Here is a 16,740-nt window from a genome sequence, read left to right as displayed (position 1 = left end):
CTACGGAGGATGATACTCAGGCTATCAGTCCTCGACTGCACACCATATTTTTTTATGATGGACTGTACTAACTTACATAGATTTGGGAATAAAACTTAGATAATACAAACTCAATAAGAACAGGCATTTTTAGTAAAAGGTTTTAAAAGATTTTAAAAACTACACAATTATCTACCCTTGCACATTTGTACAGTAGCAAACAAGAACAATATGCACCTCCTTCATTTCATTAACACTGGCCATGCAGGTTAGTTAGCCAACAATAGTTGAAACTATTTTCACTATAGTGCTTGATCAAACTAGAAGATATATATTTGTTGTGGCATATTTTCGTTTGCTGATACTCACCTCCAGTCATACATACTCTAAACAAGATATATCCCATATAAGTGCACAAAACATTATTTGTATCACGATGCTACAACTTAACAAGTGTTAGGAATTTACACAGTAAGAAAATAATTAATGCGTTAATTAACTTTGGACAAATGCCTTTTTGAAAACATCCAAAATTTAGTACCTTATTCTATGAGCACCTTTCAAGTCATTCTACAATACAATTCTAAACTAAGGACTGTCATCATTTTGAGGAGTTTAAAATAATCAAGCTAAGTTTCACATGCAGGACCACTTTACAAGTCCGTATGGCTTCTCTCAGTAAGAGTCTTACAATAATCAGTTCGGAAGCACCCTTAATTTCTGGAATAGCCGCACAGTGTTGATCTGTCACTTAGTCTGTATCCAGGCTTTCCGCAAAGTTCGTCCGTCATCGGTTTTTCTCTGATCACAACTCAGCCACATGACGTCCACATCGCAGACTAGTGACACTGATCACACTTGCTTTTCTTTCTACTGTGTTTTGTGAGTTGGTGGTCAAAAAACGATTTAGTATCTGTCCTGCTGGTCAATTGTTACCTCATTCTCCGGTATGGATTTTCATGTGTCCAGTCAGGTTAGATTTTCGAGCTGTCCTGAACCCGCACTTCTCACACATGAAGGGTTTCTCACCATCGTGTTTCGCTGCCATATGGATGGCCAAGGTGACTTTCTGTGCTACAGAATAGTCACACTGATCACACTTGTAAGGTTTTTCTCCGGTATGGGTTCTCATATGTCTGGTTAATGTAGCCTTTTGAAATGCCCTATATCCACACTCGACACAGATGTAGGGCTTCATATCGCTGTGTTTTGCTGCTATATGGTTGTCCACGCTGTATTTCGTTGCTGCAATAAAGTCACACTGGTCACATTTGAAGGGTTTCTCTCCTGTATGGGTTTTCATGTGTCGGGGTAAGTCAGACTTTCGAGCTGTCCTGAACCCACACTCCCCACACATGTAGGGTTTCTCGCCAGTATGTTTTCTTTGATGTTTGACCAAATCGGATTTCAATACTGTAGAATAGTCACACTGGTCACAATTGTGTTTTTGTCCGGTATGGGTTTTCATATGTAAAACCAATGTACACTTTAGAGCTGTCCTGTGCCCACACTGGTCACACATGTAGGGTTTCTCATCACTGTGTTTTGTTGCCATGTGGTACTCAAGTTGGTGTTTCCGTGCAGCAGAATAGTCACACTGGTCACACTTGTAAGGTTTCTCCCCTTTGTGTATTATCATATGTCGGGATAAGTCAGACTTTTTACCCGTACTATACCCACACTCCCCACACATGTAGGGTTTCTCACCAGCGGTGCTCACTCTGACGTTTCGCGCTGCCATCTGGTCTTCGGGTTTGCTTGTTGTGCTGCTGCAGGCGACCTGAGAAACCCTGGTAGGAGACCCATCATGTGTGGTGAGTGTGGGTACAGGACAGCTCGAAAGTCTAGGTCTCTCAAGAGTATGTTTTATTCGATGTTTGACAAAAGTCGACTTCTCTGCCGCAGAATAGTCACACTGGTTACACTTGTATGGTTTCTCTTCTGTATGAGTTCTCATGTGTAAAAACAATGTAGGCTCTAGAGCTGTCCTGTACTCACACTGGTCAAATAAGGGTTTCTTATCAGTGTGTTTCCTTGCCATATGAGATTCAAGTTGGGCTTTCCGTGCAGCAGAATAGTCACACCGGTCACACTTGTAGGGTTTTTCTCCTGTGTGCGTTCTCATATGTCGGGATAAGTCATTCTTTTTAACCGTCCTGAACCCACACTCCCCACACATGTAGGGTTTGTCGCCAGTGTGAGTTGCTAGATGACGGTCTAAGTTGGATTTCCATGATGTAGAAAAGTTACAATAGTCACACTTGTGGCGCTTTTCTCCTTTATGCTCAATAGCACTATTCAGATTAAAAGCAGTACGTACACTGAATTTTCCTGCTGCTGTTTGGTCTTCAGGTTTGCCTGCTTTGCTGTTGACGTCGTCCTGACAAGCACCGGTGGGAGACGCCCCATCATATGCAGTCTGATCTACTCCGGTGGGAGACCCATATCCTGGTGTTGACATATTTAGCCTGGTGAAGAGTTAAAGATATGACTACAGAAAGTCGTTCATCTTAAACTTAAAAGTGAAGGAAAAAAGGTTCCAACTTGAGTATATAACGTTACAGTCGCAACTTAATGCATACTTGGTATGTTTCATACCATTTGTATGTGTCATAGCAAACCGCAATGCTGCTTTACTTTCAAGGAGCTTACCAGAACGTTACAGCCAAGCTTCTTCGAACTTTTTTATCCATTACAAATGGTTGCACCCCCAAAATGAAGAAAATGTTTTGATAGCTGAAAATTATGAATGAATGGACGAATGGTTTATTGACAAAAACACAATAAAATGATGGAAAAATATAAATGAATAAACTGATGACTGGACTGTTGACAACAACACAACACAATGACTTTCAAATACCATACCATGGCAGCCAGACTGGATTGCACAAGCACCCTACTGTCAATCAGTGTACCATCTAAAACCCTACTAAAATGTAACTATCTGAACTGTAATAAAAAAAAATATATTCTCTGGTGTGCATACATTGTACCCCTACAAACGTACAGAGATGCTACGCACGCTCGCACTTACGTATGCAGGTACGTTTGGATTCGCCCCCCTCCCCCTTCATTTCCACCATATTCGCATCGGGCAAAGGCCTAAAGATTACCACATTACTGCGGTCTTTATTACTAAAAATGATCTGAAACTCTTACACTCAATAGAAACTAACTCAGTTTTTCGCTGTTAAGTCGTACCTGCTTTCTATAATGCTTTTCCCCTCACTAATTCGGCCTCGAGCAGCTTTCTTCTTCCGTCGTAAGAAGGGGTCAGAGGTGAATGTACAATGGGTTAAAGGTGAGTTTTCGATCCTGATTACCCAGATTACTTTGACCTCCGCCAACACGTTACAAGTGACAGGGTTATATCAACACGTTACTAGTGGCAGGGTTTGTGTTATTTAAATTTAAGTTTGTCGGTTTAAACACCTGACGCACATTATAATTATGATTTAATTAAGGGTTAATGACCTGTCCCGAGGTGTATATGGTGTCATAACGCCTGGTCCTTTGCTATAACCACCGAATAAAACCGCAGAGTGAGGTGGTTATAAATTACGAGGAGGCATGACCCTGATGCCGACGAAGAAATGGCAGAGTTCCCCCCTTCCCGTGAGGGTCATGCCTCCTCGTAATTTAGAGGTCGCAGACTCGTCGTCCGATCGATTTTCGCTACATGTGAGGGGGGGTATTATGGCACCATATACCGACGAACAGGCGAGTCATTAACGTTATTATCATATAGCCTACCCAAACTAACCCATTTAAGCGACAAATTCCTTTATAATACATACACCCTTTATTTAGTACATTCTATAAATTTGAATTTTAAGTTAATATTTTTTTTTTTATTCTAGATCAAAACTTTTTATTTCAAGATGGTAAAGGTTTTTTTAGAGCAACAAATAAGTGTAGTAATGACACGAAAGAAAAAGAACAACAAAACTAATTATCAGTGTAAACAGGAGCCACCATTCCCCCCTTGCAGTCTGTACTTATTCCCTCTGCTCTGGCATATGTTTCGCTCCTTTTGATTGGCCAATGCCTGCATATCCCTGTGTCGCTCCTTCTGATTCTTTCTTAACATTGAATCTGTACGTCTGTCATTTGGGTGACATGACAAGAGATTATGCACTAAAATAATTTACGCAAATGGGGAAATTATTTGCATAATTGATGACAAACACAATTAATACACCAAATTACTTTATTCTACTTCCATACTGCTGTAAGAACAAGTGAAATCACACGGTCTAATGAACTATATGATTCAATAACAGAGGGTCCCAATACTCTAAAAATCAAGCGTTTTAAAGGGTTAGCACCTTGATAAACTAGGACATTGGCAACATCATTGCTTGTTTTGCAAACATGGAGGATTATTTACAGCAAATAAAAGTAGGCGTCTGGAATGACAATGCTGGCAAAACCAGAAAATATTAGCATCATAATTTTAGAACACTGTAAGGCCACACCAATTTAATTCCTTGGTTCACGGATTCGCTCGCTCCTATTTTTTTGCAAAAAAAAATAAAAATAAAAATTACCACCCAGCAAATTTTCACCATTAATGAAACCATTCACCAACTTTCTGGTGTAGCGAATTGGCCTTTATATTATAAGCTCCTTAAAGTGTGGATACGGGTGCTGTTACTGTATAATAATAGTGTTTTTATACTTTTTTCAAGCTGAAAAATTTTTTCTTTATGTTTTGGATTAGCCGTTACCTTTACCCCAACCATTATACAATTTTTATTTTTATTTCGCCCTTTCGCCCCATATTTTTTATGAAAAAATCTGTGAACCAAGAAATTAAATTGGTGTGGCCTAAGATAAGAAACAGACATACATCGAATTCAAACTGCTTGCTTGAGAGTAACGCCTTTCCCTTTTGTTTCGCACAACTGGTAAGCGGCCTTAAACACACCAGTTTTGTACAGTAACTACAAGCTTCGTAACTGCGGATGACTGTAAGGTTTGATCCACCCATGTCACAGCGGGATAAACCCCTACCCTATTTGATAAGTTGGGTTCTTTAAGGTGCTCAAAGTTTCTCTTAAACCACTACCTCCATATATTTCGTGCTATCTGCTATCCAAAAGGATGGCAGTAACCGAGCTAGGTGTTCATAGTATTGCCTAGCCTCAGTTGCAGTCTATGAATGGGGCTGTTTTTTTATGGGGGGGGGGGGGGGGGGGAGAGGGGCGTTGGTTTGCGATTTTCAATGTTGGCTATGTTCTCTTATAAGAAGAAAGGGAGTTTGCCGTGGAAAGGAGTTTGCCCCGTCTCAACCTTTCCCCGCCGGGCATAAGAGAACCTAACCAATGCTGAATATCAGAAACTAACGCCCCCCTCCCCTCCCCCAATAAAACAACTGCCTAGTTTGTAGACTGTAACGGAGGCTATGTAGTGCCACCTTTTCATGAGTCTTTCGGTGTTGCGGTCTTACTTGAAACAGGCACTGCCAAAATCCACATGAGTCCACATGCAGAGTTGTTAGTTGCTTCGGTGTGGATTGTCTTGTGTTTTGGTAGGTGAGATTTGTGAACTGTAGCAAAGTCGCACAAGTCACACTTGAAGGGTTTTACATCGGTATGTTTTCATCGGTATGGATTTGTATAAGTGAGACTTCCTGGATGTTCTGTATCCACACTCCCCACACATGTAGTTTTTTTCTCCTATATGGATTCTCATATGACAGGATAAGCCAAACTTACACCGTGTCCTGTACCCACACTCCGCACACATGTAGGGTTCCTCATTCATGAGTCATTGCTGTGTTCTGATGCTATATGGTCATTTTATATGGTCGACTTCGGTGATGCAGAATAGTCACACTGTCATAGTTGTAGGAGTTTCCCCCAAGAGGGTTCTAATGTGTTCCGAATCAGACAAGGCAGAATTTTTTGTTTTCTTGTGACACATGTTACGTGTCTCACTACTATGTTTTGCAGCTATATGCTTGTCTAAATTGCATTTCCGCGCAGCAGAATAGTCACACTGGTCACACTTGTAGGGTTTTTCTCCTGTATGGGTTTTCATGTGTCCAGATAAATGAGCCTTCTGAGCAGCCCTGTATCCACACTCCCCACACATGTAGGGTTTCTCACCGGTATGGGTTCTCATATGATCACACAAGGTTGACCTTTGAGCTGTCCTGTACCCACACTCCCCACACATGTAGGGTTTCTCACCACTGTGTTTTGCTTTATGGTCATCTAAGGTAGATTTCCGTGATGCAGAATAGTCGCACTGGTCACACTTGTAGGGTCTTTCACCTGTATGGATTCTCATATGTTTAGATAGTTGAGACTTTGTAACTGCTCTGTACCCACACTCCCCACACATATAGGGTTTCTTGCTCGCGTGTTTTGCTTCCTGTTGCTTCAAGCTGGTCCAATCTTCAGTATGGAGGCTCATATGTACAGAAAAGTTAGTCTTGCGTGATGTGCTGTATCCACACTCCCCACACGTGAAGGTTTTCTCAACAGCGGTTTTCATGTTGACCGTTTGTGCTGCTGTCTGGTCCTCAGCATTGTTGCAGTCCACCTGGGGAACCCCGGTGAGAGACCCATCATGGCAGTTCTGCTCTACTCTGGTGGGAGACCCATGTCCTGCCGTCGCCATGTCCAACCTTATGGGAAAATAAAAAATAATAATTTTAAGTCATTGATCATGATACTGAAAATCTATACTATAGTTTGCTCTATTTTGAGTTATCATTTTATCTGGTTATACAATTAAAAATGCAACCTACTAGTAATCTAGAAAATGTTGTTTTACTCAAAAGTCAAATGTCACAATTTTGTTGGAGAAAATTGCTACACTAAGTATCGTTTTGATCTTTTTACATACATTAAAATGACTAAATTCTACTGCAAGATGAAGAGAAATGTTTTCATCACCAATCAATATAGTCAAATGTAAGTTCAACATTATGTGTTCAAGGGTCAAAGGTGCTTGGAAGTCAGTATCAGCCCCCATCTCTAAGCACCTTTGACCCTTTGCTGACATCACACTTCCGGTCTGAATGTGTGACATAGGCTTTGGGCCATTACAACTTGAAAAGGATCAGAGGACTGATCGAAAGCTTGATGGTAAGGGCTTTATTTTTGTGTACGGTTATAAAGTTTTAAATGGTATTTTATCTCATCAATATTCTAGTAAACAACTACAGGGCGCGAAATACCACCTGCATATACGTGTTTGTGCAGGTAAAATTGGAGCTGTGCAGGTATTTCTGGTGTCTACCTGCACCTAACCTGCACTGGTCCATGTACTGGGTTTTATCACCTATCAAGTATAAAAGAGCAATATATGTATAACAATAGCAAATGGTTCCTAAACAGTTCTAGTATGATCCATAAATACTTCCTAAAGTGTGTGCAGCTAAAGTTTGTCTGGTGCAGGTAATGTTCAGTGTTACCTGCATCAGTGCAGGTATGCAGAAAAAAGTATTTCGAGCCCTGAATGAATAAGGCCTGTCCTACATCACTCTTCGTTGCCCCTGATGGCGTCATTAGGGAGTTCTAGTACTTAAGATGAAGATAAAACGCACAAGTAGGTGATGTCATTGCCAAGTAAAGTCTATTTCTTCAACTTCCATTGATGAGTTTACATAACAGTTTCACTAGTAACTAGTCTTTTCAGTCTAGGAGGTGTTTCCAATTTTTTTTTTTTATATATTCTAACATCTTACAATCAATGTGACATTTTAATATCATCCCAGTCTCTCAAAAAGGTCACTTTGCTTGAAGCATGACGCACATATAGCTGAGCTGGCGAGGAACTGCACGAATGTTTGGATTCGCCCCCCTCCCCCTTCAATTCTACCGTACTCGTTTACAAACCCTATACATTATCGCCTTACTGTGGATTTTCTTCCACAGAAATATCCTCAAACTCTTACACTCGATATAGAAATACTCGGTTGCTCGCTGTTTAGCCTTACCTGTTTTCTACGATGGTTTTTCTCCTCGCGTAAACCGGGACTCGGGCAGTTTTTCCTTTCCGTCGTATCAGGGGTCAGAGGTAAATATGTTCTAGGTTAAAGGTCAACATGCTTTCCTGTTTATCCAAATCATTTTAGTGGCTACTGCCTGCACGTTAAGGGGTTTCTTCTTCTATACTAATGCTCAGTCCATGTGTCCGGGATTATAAGCAGTGTGAATGGTGTAACAAAAGTGCGAAAAAATAAACAAAGGTAAAATTATAAACAACACCGAGGAACATAATAAACAACTGATTTGTGCGTGCAAGAGACAAGAAAAGTGAATATATTTGGTTAGGCCATAGCAAGTAAATTTTATGGATGACATCCGCGCGCTCATTAATTTTCGCCTGATTTCAGAAAAAAAAACAAGATTTTATTTCTTCTTCAGGGATGGTAGACCAAAATGGGTAAATGGGTTGTGTTGTAAACAAATAATTGTATATAGAATTAACACTAGATAGGTAGCATTGACTGTAGTTGCAGAGGTGAAACTTGCTGGATTGTTGCAAGTGTGGCACCAATATTGAAGTCATGAGTGTAGTTGCCAAACATGGTTAGTGATACCAGTCTACCACACTAGTGTCACTTTTATTACACAAGTGCATTTCTTGAATACAGGAATGAATGATCATGAATGCCTTGTTGGTTGTGATGCCATATTTTGTCACTTCAATTCTGTTACAACGTTTATGGTGTCTATTTTGAAAATTTGTCATCTTATTTTTTTTTACCCGTCTTGTTTTTTTTTCGCCCTATCTCATTATTTTTGCAGTTTGCAGAGGATGTCATCCATAAAATTTACTTGCTGTGGCCAAAGTATTCTTGACAGATTCAAGACCGTGAGGGGCGACTAATTATATAAATGCCCTCCCCTATTAAGACCAAATGACCTGACATTTGGTGTGAAGGTGTATAGGGCATGTGCCCATAGTACGTTATTTTCGATTCTGGCTTACATTACATGAAATTGACTTTTGGGATTTTTGCCATTTTTAGACTAAAAATGTATAGTTATGGCTCCTGTACCTTTGTATGAAAACCAAATGACCTGAAATTTGGTATGAGGGTGTGTACGGTATGTGCCCACAGAAAAACATTCACACTTATGGTGTGCATTACTTAAAATTGTTAAATTTGGGATTTTTTTGCCATATTTGACCAAAAATGCATATTTTTACTTCCTATGTCATGAGATACCCAACTGATCTGGAATTTGGTATAGAGGTAGCTTTAGCAATAGGAATGGGAAATTGGTCACATAGACCAGTCCATTTTACATAGGTAGGGGTGTTCTGGAAGAGTCCATTCTTGTTGTTCCTGGGTAAAAACTTTCAACAATCTAACTTTTGAAATCAGTTCCGCTGTCTAAAAGGGAATTTCTCACCGCTAAAAACTCGCGTCCATGCAGCTGTTCATTTTTTGGCTTGGATCTCTTTAACCCACTAGGAGTAATCAAGGAGGTTAAAAAAATCCGATTTTTTTAAACCTCCTTGGAGTAATACAGGAACGAGTCCTTAAGAGGATTCGTTACACTAAAACGCCAGCGTTTTTCAACATTAAGTCAATGAGAACTATCACATTTACATTGGAAACAATATTGCTTCTTTCACAAACATAACGAAATATTTACAACAAATAAATATGCAGATGTCTAGAATGCGAATACAAGCGAAACCAGAAAAATATCAGTATCAAAAAGTTAGTTAAGTTTCGTTTAAATCTCACAAAAATGTAAGATCAGAATCACCAACCACGAGAATCAATTCCAACCTCCTTAAGGGTAACACCATTTGCTTTGTTTCGTACAACAAATCCAGAACATTCAGAAAGTGGCTTCCACCAACCCGTAGCCTGGTATCCAGCCGTAATAAAGCTCCCGAGTCTCTTCTCTCCTCTTGAGACTCGGGAGCTATATTACGGCTGGATACCAGGCTACCAACCCGAGGTGAAACCAGTGGGCGACTCACCAGATCACAAAGCAAATTGACCACTATCAGTGCCAGAACGGAGCGGTATAAAAACAGTACAATTCCGCTCATCGTCCGAATACTAAACTCATAAACTGCGTTTTTTATACCTTATCTGTTGATTTTATCGCTCAATCCAACATAGGTATATTTTAAATATTTTAACACGCTTGACATATGTGTCCCTGTTAAGTTTGTTAGGGTAACGTGAGGTAAATACAAGAGCAATTCAGAACCTAGTGTTATCACGCTGCCAATCTGTACATGTCATGAACCAAATAAACCATTATTCAAAACATAAACTGTCAGATAAACCGGCCTTAAACCCACCAGTATTGCACAGTAAATACAAACTGTTTAATCCGGAACAAGATTTGATCCACTCACACCTGGATGAAACTCCAAGTGTGGTGGATTTTTTCTCTCTACAACACGCAAGTAGTGGTGCGTACCTAAACTCATATTCAGGTTCAGGTCCGGATTCAAGTCCAGCAGTTCAGGTTCAGGTTCGGACTTTAAGTCCGGACCTGAACCCATCATTGCATATTATGTGCACTAGAATTTTTTTTTTTTGAGGGGGAGGGGGGATGGTGCATATAAAATTGCATGTTATGAATTGAAATACAATGTAAAAAATACATGAAAATTATATACAGCCAGTGTAAACACGAAACGTTTTTGGTCTCAGTGCAAATTTCACTGTCTATGGAAGGTTTTAAATGGTTTAGAACAAAAAAAAAGGAATATAAGTGACAGATTGCTTTTTGCAAGTCCGGACTTGGCTCCGGACATTTAGTTTTTTTTTTTAAAACATTTTAGGTCCAATTCCAAGTCCGGGCTTTAGGTACGCACCACTACACGCAAGTGGTGATACCTTCAATGTACTATCATGTCATGACTCCATATCTATCCACCTAGGTCAATACATTTATCACGTCATGCACGAAAGAAACTGTACCAGTCCTGAATAACTTTTGACAAATATTATGTCGCTAGTAGCATAGATATATTCAATCTGATGTATGTTATAGTTCCCTTTATTACCTACTGTTTAATCCACTAGTATTGTAGTTACTGAAATTGTTATAATATAACGTTAATGTGTAGTATTCAAGTGACTGTACCTTTTGTTGTATATACATTGTCACACATTGTCTCTGATGCAAATGTTGCGCAATGAACCATCTATCTATCTATCTATCTCTCCATCTATCTATCTATCTATCATCGGACTGGACATAAGTGACCTTGTACTCGTCTACATCGGTTTCGTGCGGCCTCTTCTTGAGTACACTTGTTTCATCTGGCACCCCGGACTTACCAGAGTTTTATCATCGAAAGTCGAACGCGTGCAGAAGAGGGCTCTGAGAATTATACTCGGACGGGAGTACGTCACTTACGACAGTGCACTGAACAGTTCGGGTCTTTGTCGACCCTACGGTTTGCACGAACTCTTGTCAACTCTGAAAGATTCAGTTATTGGCTTCCATCTAGACGAGGGGATACCATGGATGATAGGTCTCTAAGAAACAAAGACAAACTCTCTCACTTACGGTGTAGAACTGCTCGTTTCGCTAATAGCACATTACCGTACTGTGTAAAGCTTCTGAACCAAGACGGGTAATTTGTGAATAGTAGCGAATCTTTCTTTGTGTAAGAACTGACCAGTTATTGTAAACAGTAGATCTTATGTTGTTACTCGATCATTTTAAATGTGTTAACTTAAGTTAGAGGTTGAAATACTGACTGTGAAAAAACGACAATTCAGCCTTTTGTAAATGTGCTGCAAATGTTTTTATTGTCAATGGCAATAATAAAACATTTCTCTCTATATCCATCTATCTATCCATCTATCTTTCTATCTTTCTATCTATCTATCTATCTATCTATCTATCTATCCATCCATCCATCCATCCATCCATCCATCCATCCATCTATCTATCTATCTATCTTTAACTCACTTGAAGTGTGTCTATCCTAAACCTCAAGTCATGCAGCTTTTGCGTGCTATCTGAGAGGACGTCTGTAACCGATCAGTGTGAGACAATAGCTATAAAGTGTCTTTGCCATCTGTTCATGAGTCTTTCTGGGCTGCTGTTTTGCTTCCGTCCACTTGCATGTTTTTGCCTCTTCAGTGTGTTTTTTTATATGTTTTGTAAGGTTAGAGATGCATACTGTAGAATAGTCACACTGGTCACACTTAAAGGGTTTTTCACCTGTATGGATTCTCATGTGTAATAATAATGATGATGTTGATGGATTCTCATGTGTTCGTCCCAGGAAAACTTTTCAGCTGTCCTGAACGCACACTCCCCACACATGTAGTGCTTCTCGTGTTTTACTTTATGGACTTTTAAGTTGGATTTCTGTGCAGCTGAATAGTCACACTGATCACACTTGAAGGGCTTTTCTCCTGTATGGGTTCTCATGTGTAGGGATAAGTCAGACTTTTGAGTTGTCCTGTACCCGCACTTTCCGCACATGTAGGGTTTGTCACTACTGTGTTTTGCTGCTTGATGGCTCACCAAATTGACTTTTTGTGCTGCAGAATAGTCACACTGATCACACTTGTAGGGTTTTTCTCCCGTATGGGTTCTCGTGTGTTGGGATAAGTAAGACTTTCTTGTTGTCCTGTACCCACACTCCCTACACATGTAGGGTTTCTCACTACTGTGTTTTGCTGCTTGATGGCTCACCAATTTGACTTTTTGTGCTGCAGAATAGTCACACTGGTCACACTTGTACGGCTTTTCCCCTGTGTGGGTTCTCATGTGTTGGGATAAGTCAGACTTATGAGCTGTCCGGTACCCACACTCCCCACACATGTAGGGTTTCTCACCACTGTGATTTTCTTTATGGTAATCTAAGGTGGATCTGCTTGCTGCAGAATAGTCACACTGGTCACACTTGTATGGTTTTTCTCCTGTATGGATTTTCATATGTCTGGATAAGGCAGACTTTTGAACTGCCCTATATCCACACTCACCGCACATGTAGGGTTTCTCACTAATGTGTTTTGCTGCTTGATGGCTCACCAAATTGACTTTTTGTGCTGCAGAATAGTCACACTGATCACACTTGTAGGGTTTTTCTTCTGTATGGGTTCTCATGTGTTGGGATAAGTAAGACTTTCTCGTTGTCCTGTACCCACACTCCCTACACATGTAGGGTTTCTCACTACTGTGTTTTGCTGCTTGGTGGTTCACCAAATTGACTTTTTGAGCTGCAGAATAGTCACACTGATCACACTTGTAGGGTTTTTCTCCTGTATGGGTTCTCATGTGTTGGAATAAGTAGGACTTTCTTGTTGTCCTGTACCCACACTCCCTACACATGTAGGGTTTCTCATTGGCGTTTTGTGCTGGCACCTGGGCATCAGCATTGCCTGTTTTGCTGTCACAGTCCACCTGGGGAACCCCGATGAGAGACCCATCATAGCAGTTCTGCTCTACTACAGTGGGAGACCCATGTCCAGCTGTTGCCATGGTCACCCTGATGTGAAAATGAATATATACACATATATATATATACTTTTAAAGTCATTAATCATGATACAAAAAATCTAGACCATTTTGAGTTCTATCTTCATCAGTTTATACAATGCAAAACGACAATTTTGCTCTTTTTCGTAATTAAAGGAAATGTTGTTTTACAACTTTGTTAGCCAGGCTAAAACTGCAAGAAAGGTGTTCTTCTGATCTTGTCGCAACTTTAACATTAATCTTTAAGCTTATTCTATTCAACAGTATTAACAATGAATAACGCCCTCCCATCCCCCTACTATGCGCCTGATGGGGTCATTTGGGGTCATGTGACCTGCTCTAGAAAAGCCCCCAGCAACTTCCAAGCACGTCACCAAATGAGACCAGGGCTCTAAATTCATTTGGGGGATTAGGTGCACTGGTGCACCCAACCAAGAAAATTGGGTGCACACACAAAAAATTGGATGCACCACATAGAATGAAGTACAATACCAGAATAACCTGTTCTTGAACAAGTACTATGACAGACATTTTATCATCTTCCTAACACATAGATATTAAGAATATGGTGTTTACTAGTATACTGCCATCTTTACTTACATAAGCCTATGAAAATATTTGGGTGCGCCCTGTGCACCCACAGAAAAGAATTGGGTGCACAGCTCAAAATATGGGTGCACCGGAGTGCACATGCGCCCAGTATTTCGAGCCCTTGAGACAACTCATTCCATACCGAACCATGTGTTACCCAGTGACAAGAGACCACGTGAAATGATAGACGTTAAACAAGTACAACAACTTAAGACGAAGATGAAGAATAAAACGCATAGATTAGATGATGTCAATTAAAACTATTTCGACAACTTCGATTGATTAGGTCAACATTCTCAATTTTTGCTCCACGCGCTCAGCACACACACCTACTAGTCACTGGTCACTGTTTTTCAGTCTAAGCGCTTCTATTTGTAATGTTTTGGTATCTAACAATAAATCTAACATCTTAATATCATTCCAGTCCCTCAAAAAAGACCACTGTACACTGTCTCACCAATAAGAAATGTTTCTTATATTTTCCTGCTAAAAGTTAGAAAATAGGCTAAAATACTCAAATTGGGCCTTCTGTGGCTTCGTCAATTAGGGTCATTGCCCTATAGGTGGCGAGGGGCCGCACGAATGTTTGGGTTTGCCCCCCTCCCCTTCATTTGCACTATACTCGTGTCAGAAAAACAACTATATTTGTATAAATAATGCCTTACTGTGGATTTACTTCCACATTAATAACCTCAAACACTTACACATCGACATTAAAATACTTGGCTGCTCGCTGTTCAGTCTTACCTGCTTTCTATGATGGTTTTAATCCTGACGTAAACCAAGGAGCTTTAACTTGCGTATTACTAATCCAGGACTTGTCGGACAGGTTTCCTTTCCGTTGTATCAGGAGTCAAGGGTAAATTTCATAGGTCAAAAGTGAATATGTTCTTCTGATTATCCAAATCATGTAAGTGGCGACTGCCAACACGTTAAGATGTTTCCTCTTCTTTTTATAGGGCCTTCACACTGAAACCGAATCAGCAGGAATCAGACAGAAATGAAGAATTTGCAAATTCGTGCCACATTGGGCGGAAATTATAACTGGACCTAATATCTCTTTACACAATTGGCGAAATGAGCCGGAATGCCATCTGAATGAAAATTCTTGTATATTCCTGAGTATTCGTAATACATTCTAGAAATTTCTCTATCGTTTGCAATTTTAGTTTTATTCTATATGGTTTGCATTTTCTTGGATCCCTATCACCGATAAGAGCGTGGGAATAAAAAAAACTAAAACAAATTGTAGTTGTATTTCTGTTTGTTTATTTACACCAAAAATGATAATATGTACAGAGAAACATCTAGAAGAAAACAAGAAGAAGAAGAAAAACCTCCATGTCTTATGCTAATTTCCCCTATTTAAAACTTAACAAAAACATCATAATACTAATCAGGTACTTGTAGTAATAAACAGAAACGAATTAATTAACTAGATATTCGGATATTTGTAAAACTTACAACATATACAAACGTATCATAAGCCCTGCTGACAAAGATAAAGACAATACAGATTGCCGTGTCCCAAGTACATAATACATATTGTATATAAATGGTCTATTACGGCATCTACAGCGAGAGAAGACGAGTTCAATGACACAAAAAGACAAAACTTATTTCTAAAATCTACCCATTTAGTTTTCGCCCAAAGCACAAAAATTCTTACAATATAAGACCAAATAATAAATGTTATAACTATTGTTATGCACCGACAAATATAGCAATTTAGAGTTGCATAGATTGGTCCCATAGTCCCTTAAGAGATGCAAAATAATAACATAATAATGCGAATATTTGACGGACATGCAGCCGTTCTCTTATTGGTCGATTTTCTAATTTCCATGCTATCATTGGTTAGACCGATAATTATGATGGACAACCTTTTGTTTGCCTTATTGAACTCGTTATTGAACTCGTTTTAGATCTTTCATTGCTGCCGCGTGAGAAAGGTGTATGCCCGCCCTTCGGCGTAACACACCAGCCTGGAAGACATGCGGCGCGGCAGCAGCTGGTTATATTACACTTAACGAGCCGTCACACCTAACTTTTGCACATCTAGCTGCGAGTGTTCTTTAAACTATCCAGCGAAGAACCTACGAACCCTACCAACAAATATCCACTCTGCCAAAAAGTAGTTACTCAAGCAACTTGGTATGGTTTTGAAGCGGTCAGACGTTTCGGATAGAATCCACTATCCTTCGTCAGTGACACTGAAGTGATCTGGAAGAAACAGGTCTTTTATACTCTAACTATTTCAGATGTCCAATAGGAAACGTTGTAAGACAATTCAGACTGAAGACAATTTGGATTCCACTCTACGATTATTCCGGAGAAATACGACTTTTCGAACACATGAATCTAAGGTTGGTAATCCTGGTACTTAAAGGCATAACTATTTTTTGTTCTTTTTTTTAGTTTTTTTTTTAAAGAATACTCTGGCACTGTTATTTTTTTCTCCTGTATGGATTCTCATATATCGAGTTATGTCAAAATTTCGAGCTGACCTGAACCCATATTTCTTGGGGTTTCTAAATACTGTGTGCCGATGCCATATGCCTGTTCAAATTGCCTTTCTGTGTAGTGGAATACCTACACTGGTCACACTTGTAAGGTTTTTCTCCTGTATGGGTTCTCATGTGTCGGGTTAAGGTAAGTTTCAAAGCTGTCCTGAACCCACACTCTCCACACATGTAGGGTCTCTCACCAATGTGTTTTGCTG

The 16,740-nt window shown here is 39.8% G+C and overlaps 3 protein-coding genes across 3 annotated transcripts; all 3 read right to left on the bottom strand.

Moving 5' to 3' along the window:
- Nucleotides 1-850: 850 nt before the first annotated feature.
- LOC118403811 (zinc finger protein 271-like) lies at nt 851-3,268 on the bottom strand. Its single transcript, XM_035802615.1, has 2 exons — nt 3,184-3,268; nt 851-2,447 (listed from the first exon to the last, which is right to left on the bottom strand). Exon 2 carries the CDS (start codon nt 2,438-2,440, stop codon nt 917-919), a length of 1,524 nt encoding a protein of 507 aa, XP_035658508.1. The 5' UTR covers nt 2,441-2,447; nt 3,184-3,268; the 3' UTR covers nt 851-916.
- Nucleotides 3,269-5,180: 1,912 nt separating this feature from the next.
- LOC118403695 (zinc finger protein 239-like) lies at nt 5,181-8,024 on the bottom strand. Its single transcript, XM_035802472.1, has 2 exons — nt 7,937-8,024; nt 5,181-6,619 (listed from the first exon to the last, which is right to left on the bottom strand). Exon 2 carries the CDS (start codon nt 6,610-6,612, stop codon nt 5,818-5,820), a length of 795 nt encoding a protein of 264 aa, XP_035658365.1. The 5' UTR covers nt 6,613-6,619; nt 7,937-8,024; the 3' UTR covers nt 5,181-5,817.
- A 3,904-nt stretch (nt 8,025-11,928) lies between these two features.
- On the bottom strand, nt 11,929-14,857 carry LOC118403671 (zinc finger protein 502-like). The gene is made up of 2 exons (XM_035802452.1): nt 14,766-14,857; nt 11,929-13,437 (listed from the first exon to the last, which is right to left on the bottom strand). The coding sequence occupies exon 2, from the start codon at nt 13,428-13,430 to the stop codon at nt 12,174-12,176; it is 1,257 nt and encodes a 418-aa protein (XP_035658345.1). The 5' UTR covers nt 13,431-13,437; nt 14,766-14,857; the 3' UTR covers nt 11,929-12,173.
- Between the last annotated feature and the right edge of the window lie 1,883 nt (nt 14,858-16,740).

Source organism: Branchiostoma floridae, chromosome 16, assembly GCF_000003815.2.
Source record: "Branchiostoma floridae strain S238N-H82 chromosome 16, Bfl_VNyyK, whole genome shotgun sequence".
NCBI lineage: Eukaryota > Metazoa > Chordata > Leptocardii > Amphioxiformes > Branchiostomatidae > Branchiostoma > Branchiostoma floridae.
The sequence above is the reverse complement of the archived record's forward strand: the minus strand, read 5'-3'. Positions and strand labels throughout refer to the sequence as shown.

Excerpts from the sequence above, each read along its gene's own strand:
- LOC118403811 (XM_035802615.1), bottom strand. The coding sequence starts at position 2,440 with ATGTCAACACCAGGATATGGGTCTCCCACCGGAGTAGATCAGACTGCA.
- LOC118403695 (XM_035802472.1), bottom strand. The coding sequence starts at position 6,612 with ATGGCGACGGCAGGACATGGGTCTCCCACCAGAGTAGAGCAGAACTGC.
- LOC118403671 (XM_035802452.1), bottom strand. The coding sequence starts at position 13,430 with ATGGCAACAGCTGGACATGGGTCTCCCACTGTAGTAGAGCAGAACTGC.